We start from the raw sequence: 15,704 nt of genomic DNA, 5'->3' as shown, positions 1-15,704 counted from the left end.
GGGTCACTGACAATTAGGATGCGGTGGGGGCGGATTAGCAGCAAAAGGTGTGAAACTACCAGATACCTCACTTTCCATTTGCCACCAAACACCAACAGCTGCAGTGAGACCACTGCCTGGCACCTTCTAACACTTTATGCACTTCAGAGCACTTACGTAGTTCTTTTTTTCTGAAGTGGCAAGATACAATGCAACAGTAACTTTGGTAAAGCTGATGGGGACCTGGTTTTGTCTCCAGTGACTATCTGTATTACCCAGTACACCAAATTCAACCTGCTCATTAGGAAAGTGGGCTTGTTTTCGGGTGCCCACACCAGAGGTCTTTTTTCAATGCATCTCCCTTGACTTACCTGAGCAGAGTGCCAGGCATTCGCAAATCCTCACTGGGTGCTACCACTCTTCATTCCAGAGTGGTATTCATGATTACCTACACTTCCACGGGAAAATCTCTAACTTGTTTAGGCCTCAACTTCCCCACCTATCACGATGCCTGACACGGCTGTTCGAAGATCAGATAATTAATGTAAAGTGCTTTTCACACCAGAGTGCAATACAAGACGTTAAGCATAATCGTTTCCAGGCCTTGCAAATCGTGGCTACTCCCATTTTATTTCTAAAGGGACACCAAGAGCCGTGGAACTGAAAACACCAGGGGGCTGAATAACTAGCACCTGTAAGAACTCCACACCCACCCTCAGCTCCCCCATCACCCCACCTGCCTGCTCAGATGTCAGTGCCCTCCACCGGCTCAGGGCCCCTCCACGTCACCTTCATTTTCTCAATATTCAGGGAAGGGGGAGGGCGACTGCAAATGAAAGCAGCAAAAAGGATACAACTAAATGACTCGCCCAAGGTCAAAACACCAGAGCAGAAGGAAAGGAAATGCTGGCCGGCCAGTAGCGGAGGCCACGTCCCCCGCGACCCCCACACCACCGGGCACCGGCGCGCGGCCCGGGGCGCCCCTGGGCCTCACGAGTGCCGCCCCGCCGCGCCCCTGCACCGCGCCCGCCGACCGGCCGACCCGGCCCGGGCCCCACGCCCCTCGCGGACGCTCCGCCGGACCCCGCTAAGGACCCCAAGAGGAAGCGTCCACAGGCAGGGCCCGCCCGCGGCCCCCGCCACGTCGCCGGGCTCACGCACTATGGCGCTCCGCACAGGGGGTCCTGCCGCCACCGCCGCCGCCACCGCAGGGCCCCGGCCGCCCGGCCTCCCAGTCCCGGCGTCCCCCGGGCAGCGCGAGCCCGAGCAGGCCTCGGACTTCCTCCGCCAGCTCCGCCCCCGCCGCAGCCGCGGGAAGAGCCCGCCGCCGGTGCTGATGGACTGAGCCTGCGGCCAATCAGAACATGTGTTCGGAGGGGCGCGCTGATGGACTGCTCCGCTGAACAATCGGAATGCGAACCCGATGGAGGGGCGGCCACCGACAGCGGGCCCCGCCCCGTCCGTGCTTCCGCTAAGGCTGAGGAGGCGAGTGGAAACTTTCCCAGAGTTCCTGCGAGCTCGGGGACCCGCGGTGGGGCCGAGGCGGGCGGGGCGGGACCGAGGGCGGGACCGAGGGCGGGGCCGGTTGTGGTCGGCGGGGCCGTGGGTGGGGCCGGTTGCGGAAGGCGCGCCTGTGGGCGATGTGGCTGCGCCTGGTGACCTGGGCCGGCGGCGGTGTCCGCGCGGGACCCCGGCTGCTGTCCAGTCAGCGCGGATCAGGCCCTCAGCGGTGCGGGTGCCTCGCCGGCCTCCCGGTCACCCGGCGGTGGGGTGAGCTCGGGCCCGGGGCGGACGCCCCCACTACCTAATGTTTCTCCCCAAAGTGAAACCAGTGCGCGCGGCAGCCTCCGAGCGTCCGTTCGCGGCGAACCGCGGGCCGCGTGGTCCGGAGAGGCCTCGGCGCCGGGCGTAGGGCGGGCCGGGAGGGTCCCGGGGCGGCCCGCGGAGGAGCCGGTGCCCATGGCCGCTCCCGCGGACCCGCGGCGGCTGTGCCGGCTGGTGCAGGAAGGCCAGCTGTGCGCCCTGCGGGAGGAGCTGCGGGCGGCGGGGCGCGTCGGCTGCCCGGGGCCGGCCGGGGACACGCTCCTGCACTACGCCGCCCGCCACGGCCGTCGGGACGTCCTGGCCTATCTGGTCGAGGCCTGGGACATGGACATCGAGGTCGCCAACCGGGACTACAAGCGGCCTCTGCACGAGGCTGCCTCCATGGGCCACCGGGACTGCGTGCGGTACCTGCTGGGCCGAGGAGCCGCGGTGGACTGCCTGAAGAAGGCCGACTGGTAGGTGGCGGGACTTGCGGAGCGACGCCCGCCCCACTGTCCACGCTTCCCCGCAGAATCAAAAGTTCCCACGCCCTTGTCTGCCCAGAGCTCCTCCACCTTTCGCAGTGGAGCAGACGACCCCAGCCAACATTGTTGCTACCCTTGCCGGCTTAACTGTTATAACGCAGAGAAGGGTATAGAACGAGGAAACTGACATCGCCGCAGTCGACATACTTGCTCAGTTTTCACCGGGTATGCATACACTTGAGTGTGTGTTCTTGGTGATTTTATCACACTGTAGCCTTGCATGGCCACCTCCAGTCACCATGCTCACCTGTCACCCTCACACAAAGCAATTGAATTTTGTTCAATCCACGTGGTTTTCAGTACTCAGTACCTCTGTCCTCCTTCTTAGAGGTTATGAACATCTGAAGATTCCTAACAATGAAGTTCCTGCCCGCAAGGGATTCCCGATCTGATATAAATAAAGAACACATCAGACAGCCATATAGCTAAATAAAGTGCGTCTTGCCTGCTGGCCTGGGAGAGGAGGCCTGGTTATGTTTTGAGGTTTGCGCTTTGGCTGTGATTAAGCACAAGGCTGATTTTCTTGTGCTCCTAGTGAATTGGTCTAAGGACAGTGGGGGCGTATTACCTCTCAGACTTCTCGAAACAGCTCTCTGGGTGAGGAAACCGCCATACCCCCGCCCCCCCCAACAGCCATTAAAAGGGCAGGTCTCATTTGATCTTGTATTTAGGAAGTGCTGTTACAGTAAAACGTATTTGCCCGTTCTCGCCTTGCTGGGCTTTCTGAAACCCTTCTTCCCTGCTCCTCCAGCCTTCCTTCCCTGTTCAGGATTCATTCTCTCTGTGAAGTCCTTCTTGAACATTCCAGCCTTCATTTATCTGGGTTTCTCCCTCTGGATCTCTCATTCACTTTCATTATGATGTTATCAAAAATTTTAAAAAAGTGTTGGTGATTAAGAAATATCAAAGCAGTCTGAGAGGACTGACCCTGGATGAGACCTTAGGGATCACCTTGTTACAGTAAGCTCCCGCCACAGCCCAGAGCCCCGGAATAGGAGATAAAATTAACAAGGCCTGCCTCGGCTTTCCAGGAGTCATGTCATATTAGAAGGCAGAAGTGTTGTGTGTGGTTAAGGGGTCGATGACCAATGGTCCCCAGTGAAAGAAATCACAGGAGACTTGAGTCACAGCACATGGCAGGTTTTTATTAGTTGAAGCGACAGCACAGAGGGACAGGACCCCAGTGGACAGCAGCCGAGCTGAGTCTGCAGGTGTCTGCAAGGGCTTTTTCATGCACCCCACCCCATGGAATTTTTCCAGCTCGCGAGCGCATGCTCACTTGTATCTAGAAAGCCCTTGTTTGTATGTGGGAAGGAAAAAAGAAGAGGGGTGTAAACTGGGGCCCCAGAACATCTATTTTATTGGTCTTCTTCAAGGTCTTTTCAGGTTCTTTATTTTGAATTCCTCGTTCCCCTGCCTGCTTTTTCCTGACTGTTCGGTTCCTATCAAGAAGCCCAAAATCATGGCCGTGGGAGGAGAGTTGGTAGCAACGTAGTTCACTCCCCCGTAGCTGGGGACACACGTCAGTTCAGAAACTTAGCGTAATCACGCTGTTTTCTTTTGCTTCACCAGTGTAGGCTCCCTGTGGTAAGGCACTATGTCAGATGCTCTTGTTTGACTCCTTTTCAGCACAGTTTAATTAGTAAATGGTTACTGGTCAATGTGAATGGCATTAAGTCCAGTGGAATACCCCTTATGCAGATATTCAGGACAAATTACAGTTTGGTCTCGTCTGTCCCATTTCAGTGCTATACCGAAAACCGGCTCAGAAGCAGCTTTGCCTCCTCGGGATTCCTCTCCCATAGCCGCCCCTACGTCACAGTCGCTTTCCCCTTGTTACTCCCCCCCATCCCAGCCAAACCAGTTTTTCTGCACCCCCTTCCCATCCCTGCGTCCTTTAGGTCTTCAGTCTCTGCCTAGTATGTGCATTTTCCTGAGGACCTGGTCGCGTGCTTCTGACATCTCAGCTGCCCTTCCATCTGACTGCTTGTCCTGGTTGGCCCTAGGACCCCTCTGATGATGGCTTGCACGAGGAGGAACCTCGAGGTGGTCCAGGACCTCGTGGAGCATGGTGCCAATCCGCTTCTGAAGAACAAAGACGGCTGGAACAGTTTCCACATTGCTAGCCGGGAGGGTGACCCTCTGATCCTCCAGTACCTGCTCGATGTTTGCCCAGCTGCCTGGAAGACGGAGAGCAAGACCGGGCGGACCCCGCTGCACACGGCAGGTGTGGGCTAGGGCTGCGCAGGGGGCGGTCGGGGGCCCGCCCGCAGGGGCTCGCAGGCATTGGGGAATCGGGGGCAAGGGGTACGAGCAGCTTTGGGGTCTTTCGGCAAACACTTAGTTTCTATAGCTAACGTCACTGGGCCCTTAACACACTCTCCTTTCTTGCTTTAGGTGACTGTCCATGTGTATCTGTCCTCTCCTCCCCAGTTAGTTAGATGGCAGGCTGGTTCCGTGCCTTACTAAGTCTTTGACCTTGGGCGAGGAACTTAGTCTCTTGAGCAGGTTCCCACGACCCCAGAATAACAATGGTAGTGATGGTGCCCTAATCACAAGGTTGTTGAAGGGTTCAAGGAGCACGTGAGCTCCTCAGCACAGAGCTCGACATGCAGTGACCCAGGCCTGCTGTTTTCATGACCATTTCACATTGTCACCATTAAAGGCAGGAGGCAGGGAGACTATTTCCTTGTATCCTTAGTGCTGGTCGCTTAGATAAATACAGGTCTTATAATTAAATATGCCTGGCCCTTCATGTAGGTCAGTGGCTGTGACCTACCTATTGATAAGGTAAATCTGGGCTGCAGTTTTCATTGTTTGGAGTAATTATCCTTAACCTTGAATTTCTATTTGTGGCTTATCTTCAATTAGTGAAAAGCAGAAGTGTGGTCGTGAAAGAGAAGTGGGCGTTAAACAGCCCAGGAGTCCAGAGTGAGACATTTAGAACATCCTCTTGAGCCTCCTGGGGAGTTCGCTGAATTGCAGTTCAGGGCTCTTGGTTTCTCTGAAATCAGTACCTGCGACATGACGTGGCTCGGGAGGTACGCACACAGTTATTCTGGCCACAGCAGGCCGTCAGGGACTGGAGGATCCTTCTTAAAACTTTGCACAATCGTGGAAAAACTTTTCTCTGCCCACCAGTTGTTTGACAAGCTCCCCGACTCTTCTGGAGAAACCGCCCGCACCCAGTCATTCACACGAAGTAGTGGAGAACAGAGAGTCCAAATCTTTAGGACAGAGGACTGTTATTTTTAGCAGAAGGAGTGAATTCCTGGTTACTTTGTCATAGATTACTGTTAACATGTTTCACACGTCCTGGGCAACAACTGACAGGCCCTTGGGATTTGTAGCACCCGAGTGAGGAGGCAGGCTTAGGATGGAAAGTTTGCTGTGAGAGTCTCATAAAGAGAGGATAATCGAGTGTTGGCTACGTCCCTGTGAAGTGAAAACATCTCTCTTTACCACTTACCAGTGACATTTTTACTTTTCTGAGGCAGTAGCCACGTACCTAATTTAACACTCCTTCCCGTAAGGCGCAGGTAGAAATGTGGGGCAGACAGCAGTGCCCGGAGGAAAGCAGCGTTTTATTTTTGCATGAAAAAGCTCTAATTCTTGACTCTCTTCCCCCAGCAATGCATGGCTGTTTAGAGGCAGTAAAGGTGCTTCTTGAGAGGTAAGAACAAAACAGCAAATGGAGGAAAATGTTCACTGATTATGTCAGAGTTGATATCGATGCTCCGTAAAGAGCTCAGATTGTTCGGAAGGAACCTAAGTTGCCACCAGGGAAATGAACAAAGAACACAGCAGATAAAGAAGGGAAAACAAAAATAAGTAACAAACATGGGGAAAAATCATTCTTTTACATATTCATTCAACAAATATTCATATATTCATTCAGCACTCACTGTACCTGGCAGAGGGGCTACTACAGAAATCAGGTAAAGTGGTTTCCCCATCACGGAACTCAGGTGGGCAGGGAAGACAGACTCTGCCCAAGGCGTGTGAGTCAGAGACGCGTCACAAGGGATTTCGGGGTCCCTCCAGCAGCACAGGACTTGGCCTGGGAGTGAGGAGTCTCAGCCCCAGGGACACTTTAGCTACTACCTGAAGGAGGCTGGAGGTGAGAGGTGGTGGGGAGGCATTCCAGGCAGAGGTAACAGTCCCCGTGAGTGCTCAGAGCCAGGGAAGACACAGTGCAGTGAAGAAACCGAGAGAAGATCTGTGTGCGCTATGTCCTAAAGGGTGGCGGGGAGGCCAGAGAGAAAGGCCTGATTCAGACCAGGTGGGACACTGGACACCACTTGAAGGAGTTCAGATTCTGGTTCTAAGCATCTAAGACACCACTGAATAAGAGGTTTGCATTTTTCAAAGTCCCTCTGGTTGCAAAGCAGAGAACGGACTGGAGGGGGGCTGTTGCACTTAAATAGGACACTCATGGGGGCTGGACCAAGATGCTGACTGTCCGAGTGAAGAGAAGGATCTGGAGGTACTTAAGGAGAATCACCAGATCTCGGTGAGTAACTCAACGAAGGAAGCTGGGGAGAAGGAGAGGTCGAGGAGGACGTCCCGGTTTCTCTCATGATGCTGCTGCTGCCGCCAGATGAGATAAACAACGCCAGAGGAGGTGCGGGTTTGGGGGAGAAGATGGCGATCCCGCTTCGGGACACGTTGAGTTGCCTGTAGCTGTGAGACAAGCAAGCGGAGATGCCCAGCAGGCAGTTAGACACAGATCTGAAGCCCAAAGTGGGCCCCGTCAAAGTAGAAATGATCAAATCCGTAGGAGTGGAAGAGGTCGCCTGGGGAGACGCCGAGAGCAAGGAGAGAAGGCCTGATGGAGCGCCCTGAAAGCATCGCTCGTGCAGGACCCGCCTCCTGCACGTTGGACATGCTGGTTGTCTGCAGATTCATAAACTCCTTCGTTCACTCAGCAAACATGTTTCAGGCGCCTCCTGTGTGTCAGGTGCTGAGCAATTAGCAGTAAACACAGTCCTTTCCCCAACGGCCCATAGGCTGGTGTGGAAGCCGGGTAGAGACAATCGCAGAAAGAACATAAAGTTACAAATTGTGATCATACTGCAAAAGTCAAGTACTCAGCACTGTGCGCCCTGCAGATCTGGGCCTCTGTGAGGTCACGTTGAAGCTGCAGTTTGAAGGATGAGCTGGAGTTCCAAATGCACGATGGAGACGCAACGTTCCAACAGAGGGAACCGGCAGGTGCATAGGCAGCAGGGAGCTGGGCGGCCGGAAGAGCAGAAGTGGGCACAGGCATGACTGTGAGGAACGGAAGAGGGGAGGGCACGCAGGAGGTAGGACCCTGAGGAAGGGAGGGCGGGGAGGATGTAGGACCAGGAAGGGAGGAACGGGAGAAGGGAAGACAGGCGGGACTGGAAGCAGGTAGGACCATGAAGAGGGGAGGAACGGAAGAGGGCAGGGCAGGTGGACCGTGGGACCGAGAAGAGAGGAGGGGCCGGGGGAGCCCAGAGGAGAAAGTAGGTACCACGTCATCCTGACCATGGGAGGTCATGTTGAGTTTTCGGGTTTTGTCCTGTATGGTTGGGAGGTGGTAAAGATGTTAAAACAGGAGTGGCCGCGGCCAGATTACCTGGTGGAAAGGTTGCTCTGGTGGCGGTGAGAGTGGAGTGGCCGGGCAGGAACCAGAGTGAGAAACATGGTTACGAGGCGGTTGCCTGTTGGGTTGGTCTTAAGGGGTGAAGGTGATCTCGGAGAGAAGGATACAGAGTTTTGTTTTGGTTTTGATACATTTTGGATGTAGAATTGAGAGATTTGGGTAATAGGTTGGCTGTGAGGGATAAGGGCTAACTTCTGCATGAGAAGCTGGAGAGAGAAGGGCCCTTTATAACTGGGATGTTGGAGGTGGGCAGACTTGCTGGGGAAAACCAGCAGACCCTTGGAGAGCTCGGTTCAGACACTGGGGTTGCAGAGGCGCAGTCAGCTGTAAGGCTGGACGTCTGCCACAGGGGGTCAGAGTCAGCTGTCCTTTGGGTTTGAAGCAGTGACTTCTCTCAGCTGTGACTTTGGGTTTGGGCTCCAGGTGCCAGTATGAACCCGACGGCAGAGACAAGTGTGGCCTCACGCCCTTTATGGACGCGATTCAGTGTGGTCACATCAACGTGGCCAGGCTGCTGCTCCAAAAACACAAGGTAGAGAAATGGTTTGGTTTTATTCCTTTGGAGGTTCCTACAAGTTTTAGGCCACAGGATAAACAGAAAGCAGAGTTACTCAGATCATGGATTCTAACCTGGACTCTGCCGTGTTCCCCTGGGGAACCCTCTTTACCTCTTTAAATGCCAGTGTTTCCATTTGTACAACAGAAGTTTAACTTCTTCAGAGGGTTACTCTAAGGATTAAGTAACAACGTGCACAAGGCAGTTAGCAGAATACGTATTCAGTCATCAGTAGATGTGCTGTATTTTGTCACATTGGCCTGCAGCACTGCATCTTAACCATGTTTTTGGTCAGAGCGTCCTATGAGAATCTGACAACAGCTACATGTCATTTGCCCAAAAAAATGTCTGCAGACAACAGAGTTTTGCCAAAATGTCAGAAGGTCTGTGGCCCCAGGTGTCTCTGACCCTTCCTTCTGTTTGGATCTCTCCCAATCTACTAGGCCTGCGTTTCTGCCGAGGATTCCCTGGGGGCTCAGGCTGTCCACCGGGCCGCTGTCACGGGGCAGAATGATGCCATCCGATTCCTGGTCTCTGAGCTCGGCGTTGATGTGGACATGAGAGCAGCCTCCACCCACCTCACAGCGCTTCACCTCGCAGCCAAGGTTAGTTCCTTCTTGGAGCGCTGCTCCTGACCCCGGGGGCCGGCCCGGCCCCAGTGGCTCGGGGTGGGGGGGATAACCCTGGCGGCAGGGCGGTTGGCTCCACCCCTGTGGAAGGAGATTGCCCTGACGTGCTCTTGACGTGATCATGCTTCTGAAGCCCTGTGTCCCTTTAAATAGAAACCTGCCTCTGTTTGTTTCTGGGTAAAACTGAGAAAAGCCCTTTACTCCGTGTAACGCCCGTGCTCTCTGTTGCCTCTCACCCTTTTTGGTTTTCAGAAATAATGTCATTTGAAGCCATAAAAAATCCACTGTACGAAATTCCTAGCTCTCTGCTCTTTTACTGGATTTCAGAGGTTCGGTTTTCTCTAAGGCAAGGGGGTTGCAGGCACTGGGCTCTCCGGCGTACAAAATGTTGAAGATGCGCAAACAGTTTTTGCTGAGAAAGTGTCTCCTTACACCCTCCTGTTTCAAATGCTGGGGGCCTTCTGCACTTCGTCCTTAATGCTGTTGGCCACCCACCTTTGCTGGTGCTTCGAGCAACAGGAATAAATGTTTTTCTGGTGAACCACACCCTGCCTGTGTTCCCCTGTGAGAACGTGACTAGGGAGTCACGGGTGGGCGAAGAGTGTGGTCTGGGGCCAAAGCTAAAAGCGAGTGGGTCCCCCGTGGCAGGTGGAACCTGCGGCCCTGGGTTCAGTCTCACTGACTGGCTAACTGGCTGGGCAAGTGTGTCAGTGGCTTCACAGACGACAGTGCCGGGGGTGCTGAGAACCCCACCCGGGGAGGCTACGGTCTTCTCTAGTTTCTCTCTCCCCTGAAGATTTAGCAAAGAATGTGTATGCTTGGGAGATCTTGGAACTGTGTGTTCTGCATAAATCATAAGATTTACACTCCTTACATGAATATGGAAACCCAACCATCTCAGCCAATAATTTGGCCAAAAAGCTGATCATCTACACTCTAATAACTGAACGTCCCCTAGATCTGTGTGTAGTGATTTATCCTGGATTTCAGGAGTAATAGGACAAGCCTTCCTTTGGACGTGAGAATTCAGTCTCAGCAGTTGCGGGTTTCAGAAGAACCTAACACGCGTTAGAGTTTGTGTTTAAGCCCTGCTGTTGTCCTCATACACCGGTGACAGGTTTGTCTCAACACTCAGGAGGGACACGTAAGCACAGTCCAGACGCTCTTGTCCTTGGGCGCCGACATCAGCTCTAAGGATGAAAGAGATCGATCAGGTACGGCCTCGTTTTACGTGCACTTTGAAAATTGTTAGCAAACTGAGTGTAAACAGTGACGCTGGTCTGAACGTTGTTCCTCTGCTAGCTCAGCGGCCTGTCCCCAGAGCACCTCCCCCTCCGCCTGCAGGGCTGCAGGGTTGAGGCTGTCACCCGGGTCCTCCTCCTCTGCTTACAGGGCTGCTGCTGTCTCCGTGGCAACGGTGCTGCCTGTCTCCTTCCTGCCCCGGTTGCTGCTGTTGTTGTTTTTATTATTTTGAGCCACACGACGTATGTGAGATCAGAGCACCTTTGGTCTCAGTCCCTGATGGCTGCAGCTCTCCAGGTGCCACGCAGATTCTTCACTGGCCATCTCTCTCTGCAATGTATTTTAAAACCTCATCCACTATAACTTTTTAGACTGAGGGCTCAGAAAGCTGGTTTCAGATCTGTAGGCTTGGACTCCAGAGTAAGCCCTGGTGTTTGCGTGCCATCGTGCTGGGCTCACGGGGAACCAGGTGCTCACTGCAGGGCAGCAGAGAGAAGTCACAAAATCCCGCGCACGGACGTGCTCCTAGAGTCAGGGGGACGGGACTCGGGGTCGCTGGGCTCAGTGCGCAGCAGAAACCCGCAGCAGCAGTTTCCAACCAGGGAGGGAAGATTTGTCAGCGGTTTGTTGTTGTTGTTGCATCATTCTCACTCATGGAGCTATTTTTACACACAGAGAGCATTCACAAAGCTTTGAAGACGCCTCCCGCACCGCTTACACGCAAGCTCTCCTGCTTCTCGTTCGCTTGCTGTGCTGCTTTAGACACATCTCCTAAACCCTCTCCAGGTGGTTTTGTTCCTTTGGAAACCGTTTCTGACCAAGTCAGGTTAAAAGGAAAAAAGCTTTGATCCCGTACAGGCAAAGTGAGAGGGATGAACACGGAAATATAAAGTCTGGGTTAATTGAAAAAGTCTGTGTGTGTATCAGGGGCAGCCTGCTCCTGCGTCCATGTGGCCGTGGGCAGCGCCCCGAGCTGTGTGACCCTGTCCCCCCAGCCCTGCACCTGGCCTGCGCCGGGCAGCACGCGGCTTGCGTCGAGTTCCTCCTGTGCTCTGGGCTCGGGGACTCTCCGGACAAGGCGGGCACCCTGGCCGAGCAGCTCGCACGGAGTGCGGACGTCCTGCAGTGCTTCGACCACAGCTGGGCAACAGGAGGGCGTTCCTAGAGGAAGACGGTAAGCCCATGGCCCCTCCTGACCTGCTGCTTCGGGCCGGGGAAATGGGTCCGCACCCTGCGTTCCCACCTCCGCTCTCCCCACCGCAGCTGAGCGTTCGCAGAAGAGGGGGCTTCCTGGCCAGGCGACTGCATGTGGCGCCATCTCAAGCTCTCCCGAGTCTCTCTCGCGCTTTCTGCCTTCAGGCCGAGTCGGGTGGCGTTGATGAGTCAGTGTCTGGGGTCCTTGGAGAAGCACGTCACGCGCGCGAACACGGCAGCAAACATGCAGTCGTACACGGGTGTGAGACGTTCGTCACTGGCACTATGGTGAGGCAGTGATGGCGACGTGGAGAATGTCGCAAGCTGCTGTTGCCTGGAGTCTGAAATGTAAACAGCCTGTTGACTTGCTTCTTTCAGAGGCTTTTCATTGGCCCTGACGATGGTTTACCTTTTGATTTTGAAGCCAGGAAGGAAATGCTTATGTTCTGTTTAGACAGACGTTTACAAGGAATAACGAAAACATTTCTTTATTCTAAGCACTGCTAGTTAAGCCGAAATGTTTTAAACTTAAGGTTATTATTTTTTTGATAGACAAGTCTGTATTGGCTCCCTTTGGATAATAAATGCATCTAAAAACATCTAAGATATTTTCAGAACTTTTCCATGACCTCATTTGAAGAATGAAGAGGGTTTGTTCTTGAACCCACAGGTCACCGGGGACCAAGTTGCCAAATCAAGTAATGTGCTTGTCGCCCTCACAGTTCAACGATTACTCACCCCCGCCTTCTGGAATCTCGTTTCCCGTCACTTCTGACAACACACTTCTGGGTTTTCCTTTCTGACCTTCCGTTTCCGTGTCCGTCCTGAGCGCCTTGGCAGGACTGGTCCCGTCGGCGCTTCTGTCCCCGCTGACTGCTGTCCCCTGTGCTGGTGTCCCACAGCCGTGTCACCATGCCCCTCACCCTGAGCCCTCCAGCCCGTACTCTGCTGCCGGCTGTACGTTCCTGCACCCCACGCTCAGCTTACTCAGACCCCAGCCTTCCCCAAAGCTGACATTCGTCCCGTGTCCCCTGAGTTGCGACACCACTGTTCACCGGCCTCCCCAGCTGGAAGCCAGGATCAGTCGTCCGGGACCCTTCCTTGGGCAGGAAGCGCTGGCCAGTCTGGCTCCATCCCTACGGGGACCCCCTGGTCTGAGCCTCAGCGTGGCATCCAGACCGTTGTTGTCACAGCCCCCCAGGTCCTCCTCCTGTCCCCTCAGAGCTGTCCTTGCACAGTCGTCTAGGCTCTAACTGGACGAAGGGTGTTGACCTCCCGTGCTGGCTGGCCGCGTCCCCTCCCAGAAAACAACCTCCGCCTTCAGGTTCCCAGCGCCTTGTCCACGACCCGCTTCCAGAGGCCACGGCCGGTCCTTCCGAGAGCACAGCTGGTCCACGTGGCAGGGGTCGGGGCGAGGCCAGGAAGAGACACAAGGAGTCCCCGTCACTTGCAAACAGCTGGGACCTAACCCGTGTTCCCCATAGGTTATACAAGGAAGTGTTTACAAGAAGAAAATAGAAACGGGATTACAGCGTGGAAACGGAAGCACGGAGCACACCCAGAAAATGAGGGAAGTGTGCTGAGTGAAGCGGGCTCTTGGTGGTAGCAGGTGGGGCAGGTGGTTCGTTCAGCCTGCCGTTCCTAGAACCGCCAGCAGGTGGCGGCACAGAGCAATGTTCCTTTTATTCTCCCAGGATTTTTGTTTTAGAGCTCATTGTAAAATACAGAAAAAGTAAGGGGGAAAAAAAAGCGATCGTTCCACTGCCCTGAAATGACCAGCCTTGCTTCCTCCTAGTCTCTAAGTGCACGTAGTGGAGACGACGCTCTGTGTGAGGTTTTTTCCCAACTTTGCGTCCCAAGCACATCCTGGCGCCCTTCAGAATCCTGTGAGCTTTCCCTTGAATGACTCTCCAATGCCCCGTTGGATTATCATCCGCACTTACTCTCTTATGTTGTCATTTGTGGTTTTTCGGCCTTGTTAGGATGAGCCACAGGTGGGACGACCAGTGAAGCTTCGTCAAATTCGACTGAAAGCCGGGGCAGCGAGGAGGTCGGGGCTGAGCTAGGGCTGGGGTTGGGGGGCCTTGGGACGCGCTGAGTGCTGAAGAAGAGAGACGTGAGGGGATGATTTGACACGGATTCTTTCAGAGAGTGAGGCCGCAGGCTGTTTACAGACATAGAGAAGCAGCCCGTGGTGGGGAGGAAACTGAGGCGGCCAGACTGCGAAGGCTCATTGCCAGAAAGTTGTGGGGACAGGGGACTGGAGCCCACAGAGGCCGAGCCCTGGGTGCAGGAGGAACGTTCGGCAAGGAAGAGGGGAGGACGGTGAGGAGACAGTTTCAGGGGGACCCACACCCGTACCCCATTTGACATCAGTGTTTAAAGGGAGAAGGTTCGGTGGAACTGCATTTTCTACAATTGTGAATATCAATGTTAACCTATATTTGATGGCTTGTAGACTTGTTAAAAATTGCTCTCATAGGCCGGCAAGGGTGTGGAGGGGTTCAAGACCCAGTTAGAGAGTGATATGATGTGATTGAGAAAAACAAGGTCGAAGTGAGGGCTGGCCTCTCAGCCATGACAGTGGGTGTGCTTAGCGGGCGGGACAAACGCCCGGAGAAAAGTCACTGATCATCACGCAGACAGCCCTAGGCCTCCCTGAGAACAGCACTGGGGGATTACGTTTCTCAGCCCCAGGCTCTGCCATGGCGCTGTTTCTGGCCTGAAGATGTCAACTGAGGCATGAACGCAGGCATTTCCACCAGCCTCGTGGTGGAATCTAAACCTCTTTTTCCTTCTTCCCCGTCTCTGAAAGCCTGTGTTTTCCACAGTCTTTGGAAGGGTGAGTGGCACACCGGGAGTCTGCGAAACAACATAAAAACCATGGCAGTGGTGATTCGCTCCTGTTCAGGGTTCACGGCCCCGGACGGTCCCCCGCGCTTGGTTACCAGGCCGGCTGAGGACCAGCGGTGAGGCCAGCCAGGCCAGGCACCTCTCCAGACTCACACAGTCAGCAGAATCCAACTCACACCCAGAAACGCAGCTGGAAGGGAGCCCAGGAAATGTAACGTGTAACCCTCCTGCTTCTGCTTGCAGGAAATCACGTGAAGAGGAGGTCGCCCCCCCACACCTGGTATCACTGAAATACCGCCTAAAACCTACCTCCTGGGAAGGTACCCGATCCTCTCACACCGTCACTGGATGGTGTAACACCATTTTTTAAAAGGAGGTGCTGGGGATTGAAGCCAGGGCCTCGTGCGTGCTAAACGTGCTCCAGGGCGCTCGTCTGTACCAGCCTGCAGCGTGTGTGCGCTTTATTTTCCTCCATTTGGCTGAAGGTCCGCAATCACGCAAGATTCAGATGAACATACAGGACCTAGGAACAAAGCCCAGCTTGCAGGTTGCCCTGCCCCTCGGGCCGTGGCTCTGGGTCTCACACCCCCTTCCCTGTCTTCAAGCTGGTGCTGCTGAGCTGGCTCAACCTAACCGTCTAACCTTCGAAACAAAAATCACTTAGTAAGAAGGGTGTGCGAGTAGAGGAAAACACAGACTCCAAAAGCAGAGAAGAGCAGGCCGTCTGCTCCATTGGTGCGGACACCACATCTTCTCAAAAACCGCCACCTTCCTGACCTTACATGTGTGCACGTGGGGAGGGAAGCTCAGTAAAACATTGTCACGCGTGACTGTCCCTCCTCCTCAGCGCTTCCATCCACCCTATCCACATCTCCTGTGTTAGGATGTAAATTCTGCTCCTACAGCCAAGACCCAAAATAACAGCATAAACACAAGTGCATTTCCTGCGTAGGAGCCTGGGAAAAGCCAGCCTCGGGGGTTAGGACACTTAGGGACAGGCAGACGCCGGTGTCAGTGGTCCAGGCCCCGAGTGTTCACCAGCCCACGCAGGGAGTCACGCCCCTTCTCAGGAAGGCGGGTGCGTCATTTCCACCATTCCCGCCCCGCTGGCCGCAGCTTCGCCGTGGTCACTGGAAGAGAACTGAAGTCAGGTCCAGTAGGGGTCTGTGCCACCTGCCCCTTTCAGAGCTGCCTTGATGGGGACGGTTCATGTACAGTCACCTGTCCCCCTGCCACCCCACGCACATACACACGCCCTCCCTAACCCTAGGTTT

The 15,704-nt window shown here is 54.6% G+C and overlaps 2 protein-coding genes across 10 annotated transcripts in view; one reads left to right on the top strand and one right to left on the bottom strand.

Annotated features, from left to right (window-relative positions):
• Window positions 1-1,284, bottom strand: part of FBH1 (F-box DNA helicase 1) — a 62,657-nt gene extending 61,373 nt beyond the window's left edge. For 5 of the 6 annotated variants that reach the window (XR_004317509.1, XR_004317508.1, XM_032473943.1 and 2 more), the window contains exon 1: window positions 1,141-1,284. Coding sequence is in view for 2 of the 6 variants with exons in the window: in XM_032473943.1 (XP_032329834.1) it covers window position 1,141 (1 nt within the window). In the remaining 4 variants the exon portion in view is untranslated. Of the gene's footprint in view, window positions 1-715; window positions 806-1,140 lie in introns of all 6 variants that reach the window. The other variant, XM_032473945.1, reaches the window with a different exon arrangement.
• A 287-nt stretch (window positions 1,285-1,571) lies between these two features.
• On the top strand, window positions 1,572-12,185 carry ANKRD16 (ankyrin repeat domain 16). 4 transcript variants are annotated; one of them, XM_032473959.1, is made up of 8 exons: window positions 1,572-2,258; window positions 4,334-4,554; window positions 5,958-6,000; window positions 8,380-8,488; window positions 8,956-9,117; window positions 10,259-10,355; window positions 11,379-11,557; window positions 11,743-12,185. In XM_032473959.1, the coding sequence occupies exons 1-7, from the start codon at window positions 1,939-1,941 to the stop codon at window positions 11,546-11,548; spliced, it is 1,122 nt and encodes a 373-aa protein (XP_032329850.1). In that variant the 5' UTR covers window positions 1,572-1,938; the 3' UTR covers window positions 11,549-11,557; window positions 11,743-12,185. The 4 variants fall into 4 exon arrangements, with proteins under 4 accessions (XP_032329850.1, XP_032329851.1, XP_032329849.1 ...); XM_032473960.1 differs by having other exon boundaries at window positions 11,647-12,185; XM_032473958.1 differs by having other exon boundaries at window positions 11,379-12,185.
• Window positions 12,186-15,704: the final 3,519 nt, after the last annotated feature.

This window comes from Camelus ferus, chromosome 35, assembly GCF_009834535.1.
Source record: "Camelus ferus isolate YT-003-E chromosome 35, BCGSAC_Cfer_1.0, whole genome shotgun sequence".
In the NCBI taxonomy this organism is placed as follows: Eukaryota; Metazoa; Chordata; class Mammalia; order Artiodactyla; family Camelidae; genus Camelus; species Camelus ferus.
Note: the sequence above shows the minus strand (reverse complement) of the source record. Positions and strands in the feature narration are given on the sequence as shown.

Excerpts from the sequence above, each read along its gene's own strand:
- ANKRD16 (XM_032473959.1), top strand. The coding sequence starts at position 1,939 with ATGGCCGCTCCCGCGGACCCGCGGCGGCTGTGCCGGCTGGTGCAGGAA. Across the intron at positions 8,489-8,955 it reads TGCTGCTCCAAAAACACAAG|GCCTGCGTTTCTGCCGAGGA; the intron begins GTAGAGAAATGG and ends CCAATCTACTAG. Across the intron at positions 9,118-10,258 it reads CGCTTCACCTCGCAGCCAAG|GTTTGTCTCAACACTCAGGA; the intron begins GTTAGTTCCTTC and ends CACCGGTGACAG.